Here is a 7,706-nt window from a genome sequence, read left to right on the forward strand (position 1 = left end):
GAACCTGCACATCTCCATGCTGCTTTGCAGTAGCAAATATCTAGGTCCTGAAGTTTACACTGACTAAGATTCTAAGAGGTAAATGAAACCCCCATTACTCAAGGAGTCATAAGATCCGACTACCTCATTGTCTCTCTCTTTCTGCAGAGCCTGCCAGACCAGGACATCAGTATCTTCCAGACTTGCTAGTTTATACTTTACAACCTTGAAATAACCAAGAAAATGTAGAAAATCCATCTTTCTGAGTTGTGACCCTCATAACACCAAATGTCTAGTGTCTAAAAACATGTAAGGAATCATACTTCCTGTGGGCATGCAATGTTGATGCTGAGTAATTACAACTCTATTGTAAGATTAATCATAATAAGTCTTTTATTTCCAGGCTAGATTTTAGGAATAGAAATGTCAATTTCTATTTATTTAATGTTCCTGAAGCTCAGGAACCGTGATAAATGGATACAAATAAAAATGTCATACTTAACTTTTTTGCAAACTAGAACAGGTGACTAACATTTTGACATGAAGGCATTTCTTTTATATTGTTTGCCTTTAGAGAGCCAACACAATTGGTTTTGTCTTATTAATCCTTAAACAAAGATCCACAAGTTAGCATGCAGCAGACACTGAAACAGAAATGGACTCTGCTCTTCCAGCATTCTCCCTCTTAATCATTCAGCAAGCATGCATTATAGGTCAAGAGCTATTTAAATCACACCTGCGTATTTTAGACTTGTCTCCCTTTGTAAGAGAGCAAAGCCTCCAATAATAACAATGAGATTTCATTAGCATCTTTCTTATGGGATTAATAAAATGTCATGGTGCATAATGATGAACATCAATTATGTACAAGGATTTAATTCTGGCTGTGCTTTTGTTTGAAAGCCAGCAGGCCCCTGAGACAGTGATGATACAGCATGTCACAGCAGAAGCATGATATCACCTAGCAGCCAACATCACTGAGCCCTGCCTACTGCTTATCATTTCATTGCATTAGAGCTGGAAAGGGAGGCTCGTTTGATTTTATTTTGCCCTTTTGGATTAATGTTCTTGGCTCCAGAGGATGGGGGAGGGGAGTTAGTCCTTCCTCCCACTGACTCAACCAAGTTCCTGCCAACACATCTGTAGACGAATGAGGCTAGAATGGAAAAGCTGTCTCACCTGATGAACTCATCTGCAGCTCTTCTCTCAGGGGACCAGTGTAGCACCCTTCTGTAACTGGATATGGAATCAGGGGACAGCTCTTCAATCTCATTTCAGTCTGATTTTACTGGAACTATGTAACACCTCCCCCGGGCAACGATCTTAAACCTGCATCCTACTTATTCTACTGTGTATAAACTCAGAGCCTCACACTGAAGGCCTATGAGGGGTGTAGATAGCAGTGGACACAACATTAATTCACAGGTATTGATATCAATGCAGTACAGTTTTGTAAAAGATAAGACCACCTTCAGTAAGCTGGATTGCTGTCCAGGCGATAACGATACCTCAGTAAATAATATACACTGATTTGTTGCCTCCCTCTTCCTTTGTAAAGCCATGTTCCCCCTTTCTATACTTTATAAAGCCAGCAAAACTTGACCATACTATGTTAGATAGTACCTAAGCTCCCCAGTGTTCTATCCCCACACAACCAAACTCAGTGACAGAGTATTTAACGTATGTTTGGTTATGTTTGTGCTCACTATCACTAGGCAATTATTTTATGGAAGACATTATCTTAGAGCCATTGGGAAACACAGAACTATGGCATTCAGTTCTTGGTCACAAGAAGCTTTACCTTGTACTAGAGGTCCAAATCAGGCATCTGGCCCACCCAAAAGGGAAAGAACTTGCCTGGGTCAAATGGGTAGAATGGAGTAGAATCTTGAATGAAACCATTACCAACTCCCAGAGCCCATGCTGTTCTAAAGTAACGGGCAGGTACTGAGTATATTGTTTCCATTTCTGATGACCCTCTTGGCTCATAGTTTCCTTTAAATGGGTTCACCACTTTTATTTAAATATGTTGCTATTATAAAGAAAAAAGTGTTAAAGGAAAATTTTGTAAGCTACTGTGAAATGGAATACTAGTATCACTTCCTGTCCCAGTTGTGGCAATGGTAAAAGTGGAAATATAATGAAACTTGGTACCATGGCCTACCATAACATTTAGGCCTGAAGCCCATGCTCTATTATAAAGAAAACAATACTGAGTATTAGTGATGTGAAAAGGGCAGCCCGGCCCTGGGAATTTCTTTTTGAAATCTGACAGGAAGTAAGAATGGACTAACATCCTCACTGGATAATTAGACAGTATTATCACCCAATCTGTGAGTTAGCTAAAATCACCCTGCTGTCAACAATGGAACACATTGCCCCAGAGCAGAGGGGAAAGAACAGACGGCTCTTTCCTATGGTTCATGAAGACTATTAGGGTTGTGAACAAGGAGATGGCTATCTCTCTGGAAGCCATATATCCTAGGAACAGGTGATGTTCACAGCAGCTCCCACGGACAGGACAACTAGTAGATATTTACCCAAAGTAGGCCTTTCTGTCCCAGTAAGATCTCTCAGCTCTGGTCCATTAAAAAAAAGCAAACAATGAAATGGTTTTCATGCAATCATATTCCTCCCACCAAAGGATAAAAAGGAAATCTATAGGAAATTAAAAGTCTAAACACTAATAAAATTATACAGTGAGTTCATCAGGAAAAAATGTATAAGTAAATTAAAACCCCTCAAAAGAAAGATAAATCTCTACTGGGAAAAGGCATCTAAATGTCCCTGGGACAGGTGCCCATGTGTGTCCTGAGCTTCCAGCACATTCCATCCTCTGTGACAATGCTTTTCTTCCCCCATGTTCCCTGTGCAGTGCCCCTTTCTCTTTTCACTTCCCGTGACCCTCCTGCCTGTCACTTTTGCAGTGACTGAGTGACAGGGAGCAGACAATGTAGGCTAATGCACACTAATGCACCTGTGGCCTCCCCTGGAGGACTCTCCCAAGCATTTACTTCCCTTTCAAGTGTCAAGAAGAACTGCACTGGTATTGTAAGTGGACAATAATCCATATCCCACACCACTGCAAATGGAAGAAATGAAAGGACTAATTGTATTTTGACAATTTCATTCCACAAGTGACCTGCTGCATTTCTCATCTGCATTCTGTAAGGCAGATTTTCCCTAGGAATGCATTGGTCAAGACATCTCCACGCACAAAGAAGCGTCTTGCCATAAATGGTATTTTCCTGTGTGAGTCCAATATGAGACATCTGATAGATTTTACAGATTAACATAATTTCACTGTAACAAACTCAGATGTATTAATGTGACAGATATGTTGTATTATCTAATATTCTTGACAAATATGGCATCTTGTGGGGCATGGTGGGGCACATCTGTATTCCCAGCACTTGGTTGGGAGAGGGGGAAGGGAGTTTAAGGCCAGCTTTGGTTACATAGTGAGACCATCTCAAAAATCAAACAAAACAAAAACAGCTAAGGCTGGGGAAGCAGTTCAGTGTAGAGAAGTCGAGAGTAACACAAATCATTCGACTTTCCTATTTTATGGAAAACGTAAGCACGTATTCATTAGCAAACCTGAAATTGAAATGAGTCTCAGTTTGCTCATCTGTGAAGTGACATTGATCCTATCTGACCCAAATGGTTTGTGTCTATTAAATATGATATGGTTTCCATAAGCTCATGTGTTTGAACACATAGTCCCCAGATGGGAGAGGGTTTTTTAACTGGGCATATAGCAGAAGGAAGACTTTGATGTTTCTTAGCCAAGCCCCAGTTTATGTCTGACATCTGTTTACTAACCAGGGACAGAATGTAACCAATGCTCTCATTTCTGCCGCTATGTTTTCCCCATCATAATGGGCTGTAACCCCTCAAACTATGAGCCCAAACATCCCTTCCTCTCTTAGGTTACTTCTTGCCAAGTTGCTTGCTGATCACAGCAACAGGAAAAGAAACTAATTGTTACTACTACAAGTAATACAATGTAGTCAGCTTTCTATAACTACATAAATTCCTGGGGTAAACTAATTTATAAGGAAGAAAGGTTTTTGCCTCATAGTGGCAAAGGTTTCAGCATATTGTCACTTGATCCTGTCACTTTGGATCTGAAGTAACACAGCAAATCATGATGAGTCACATGATAGAGGAAGTCATTTCATCCTGTGGTGGTCAAGAAGGGAATATGGAAAGTGAGGAGAATGACAGCACCCAATATCTCTTCAAGGACACCCCCCACTCCCCTCCAATGACCTAACTTCCTCCTAAAGATCCCTTCTCCTTACAATAGTGCTACAGGCTAAGGACAAAACTTTTTAATACTCAGGCCTTTAGAGTACATTCTAGATACATACTAGCAGAGCTTCAAGAAGATTTGATAAGAAACTGTTAGAACAGCTCAGTATAGAACCCTGTCCATGGTCTAACCTTGGAACATAGTAGTGCTACAGCTCTACTTTGTTTAAGAATGAAGGAGGCATCTCTTGGTCCAGACAGGCTTGACCTAGGGACTAGGATGTTTGGACCATCAGTAATCACCAAATGCCATGGTGTCTCTCCAGTTGTTCATCACATGTCAATGAGGAATAAAGATGTGGTCAAAGAAGTCATCAACAGAGCAAAGCAGAGTTATTAAGGGTAGAGCTATCGGCTCCTAAAGGGCCAAGAGTATCTACTCAGAGGAACTATTCCTTGCTAAGAGGAGTCTTGAGAAAAGAGCCATGTCAACCAGACTTAAAACTTCTGGATTTTAAAATCTTCCTATCACCTTTCAGGGAAGACAGCAATTGAACTTTGGAAATTTCTCTAATTTCCAAGAAAAGAAAACAGTTGAAGAAATGAATGAAAGAGTTCCAGAGAAAGGCAAAACTGCAAGGAGAGCATTTCCCATGGCCTGCTTCCACCATCGGCCCCAAATCATCGGCCCCAAATCTAGCTGGCACATCCTCCAGTGCTCCATTTAACCTTCTTAAAGACATAGCCCCAGGGCAGGGACACCACACCTTAATGGGTGGAGGGAGCCCAGAAGTAGGCTTCTGATATTGTTAAATGAAGAACCCTCTAATAGGGAGGTTTGAAACCATTCCCATTGGGCTGTGTGGTAGGGAAGCCCACCTCCCTATGTTTAAAAAACTATGTCAATGATCATGTGAAAGGGAACTGAAACTCAGGAGTTCCCCATCCACTAAGCCAGATGTGATGGCTCACTCCTTTAACCTCACTATTTGGGAGGCGGAAGCAGCAAAGTCTGGTAACTTAGTTTTAGACCTGTAAGTTTTAGACCAGCCTGAACTAAAATTTAAAAGCAAAAAGTTCCCCATTCCCTACTCAGATATCTACAGAAGAAACAAATCCAGTTCTCTGTAGGTAATATCAGCTCTGGCATGGCTTAAGGGATAACAGAAGAGCCAACAGGAGGACACTCCACAGCATGACCTGACATTAGCTGTATGGCCAAAAGAAGAATCTGTAGTCAGCGATCTTTCAGGGGACTGAGGATAAGGGTGTCATGCCTGTAGCTGTCCAGAGCAATTGCTATACTGCCTCTGGAGTTATCTTTTTAATGCATTCCCCACATAATAAACCCTCTGAAATTTCAATAGCTTTGCTTTTTCTCATGAAATCAAAACATTCAAATGTGGGCTTCAAGGCTTCACCCAGTCTAGCCTGAAGCTCTCGCCCCAGCAGATTCCCAAGTTTCCCTGAACACAGCACAGCCTGGAGTTCTTTTCCTTTCAACCCCAGCTGCTCCTGCTGCTGCAGTCCCCAGCTGAACTGGCTTCTCTGGTTCACCAAGCACTTTGATACTGTTACCAAACACAGTATTGTGTTTATCTGATCAAAAATCTCCTGTGTGAGATGTGGGGTCAGAAAGTCCTAAGCATTTAGGGATTCCATCAGCACTCATTCTATTGGGTTCTAAAAATCAGAGCGAGAAAGCCAGAAAGACACTCCGTGTCTTGGCTGATATAACAGTGCCCGGTTTGCACAAATGGGTGCATTAGAATTGTCTAAAACCAGGCTCACCCCTGAGCTGAGAGTTTATGGGAAGATGCTGACCATACAAACTGGGGGAAAGTAGTGATTCATAAATGTTCCTGCATATTATGACTGAACTGATATCCTGGCTTTCAAACCTTCCATCAGATACTAACAGTGATTCAATAAACCTTGGATTCCAAGCATATTGCTCATCAAAAAAAGGAAATGCAAAACTCTCAGCTTTGGAAGTCTCTTCTTTCCTTCTTCCATTTCTTTTCTTTAAAATAAAGACTCCGTAAGAAGAAAATAAGTATAAAAGAGAATACTTTGGGACTCTCTTGGTATCAAAGAGTTTGGTAAGCAGGGTTCTTTATGTAATGTGTCTTAAATGGTCAGAGATGAGGAAAAACAAGAAGAAAAACCACTCAGATCCGGCGTGTGCTGTTAGCTGCCATGGTAACTCTTGTGGATGCAAGAGAATTGTGAGTGGGTTTTGTTGCTGGTGTTTTGTTTTCTCCAATGTAGTCTTATATTCACCCTCCCATGGTCTCTAGCAAATGATGTTCCATTAAAATCTGCAGCCTTGAGGCATCGGATACTGTGAATATTTCATCTCCAAAAGCTTGACAAACAACGCTGAAACCTAACAATGAGCTTGGGACGTAAGCACTCCTGGACGGGTCTGTCTTCCAACAGAACACAGAGGATGGGTTTGGAGTCTTATTTTCTCTTTCCTTTCTTTCTAGAAACGGGAAAAATCGACCAAGAAATTCACAAATACAACACCCCAGGCTTCACAGGCTGCCTGTCCAGAGTCCAGTTCAACCACATCGCCCCTCTCAAGGCAGCCTTGAGACAGACAAACGCCTCGGCCCACGTGCACATTCAGGGTGAGCTGGTGGAGTCCAACTGCGGGGCCTCCCCACTGACGCTTTCCCCCATGTCTTCGGCCACTGACCCTTGGCACCTAGATCACTTGGATTCAGGTAAAGTCTGGAGCTATCTCCTTCCTTTTAACATCACTTTCCTCAACTATAGAATGGGTTGATTACAGAACCTTGCTGTTGCTCCACTGTTGGTGGAGGAGTATGAGACTACAAGAAGGAAGTGATGAACAGTGAGTTCTCAGCGTAACACTTGGCACCTATGAAGGACAGAAAAGTTATTTCTACTCAAAACCAGAAACAAAGAAGCCAGGGGTTAAGGGTTCAGGGATGAAGACTCTTCGTTTAGGTTAAAAGACACTTCTGTCTGCAGTGTGGCTATAGATGACTTGGCCAAACCGCTTCCTTATTTCTGCCTACTTTCCCTCCAAAACAGTAGAGAGAGTCACTTCCCATCAGGACTACAGATTTCTAAGTCCAAAAGAGCTACATTTAAGCTTAGAAAGCCTAGTTTATGGACATACCATCTGGAATGCTCCCAATCTCATTTAAACAGACAGTCCTGTGGATATGGCCACATTTCTGGAGGTGATAAGACATACGATCTGAAAGCACTGAGCTCAAATGAAAGTAGTCTTGATAGCTAAATGAATTGACTACAAACCTCAATGTCTAATGGAAGCCTGTTAAACTACAATTCTACTCTCAGCTCTACCTGGGCTGACTATGGGCAACTCAGATAATCTACCTGTATTAGTCAGGGTTCTCTAGAGTCACAGAACTTACAGATAGTCTCTATATAGTAAAGGAATTTATTGATGACTTACAGTCTGCAGTCCA

The 7,706-nt window shown here is 41.8% G+C and overlaps 1 protein-coding gene across 2 annotated transcripts in view; it reads left to right on the forward strand.

Annotated features, from left to right (window-relative positions):
• Positions 1-7,706, forward strand: part of Cntnap2 (contactin associated protein like 2) — a 2,102,194-nt gene that overhangs the window by 2,066,021 nt on the left and 28,467 nt on the right. For both annotated transcript variants that reach the window (XM_029535530.1, XM_021190269.2), the window contains one exon: positions 6,729-6,968. In XM_029535530.1, the coding sequence (XP_029391390.1) occupies positions 6,729-6,968 (240 nt within the window). The remainder of the gene's footprint in view (positions 1-6,728; positions 6,969-7,706) is intronic.

This window comes from Mus pahari, chromosome 2, assembly GCF_900095145.1.
Source record: "Mus pahari chromosome 2, PAHARI_EIJ_v1.1, whole genome shotgun sequence".
Classification (NCBI taxonomy): domain Eukaryota; kingdom Metazoa; phylum Chordata; class Mammalia; order Rodentia; family Muridae; genus Mus; species Mus pahari.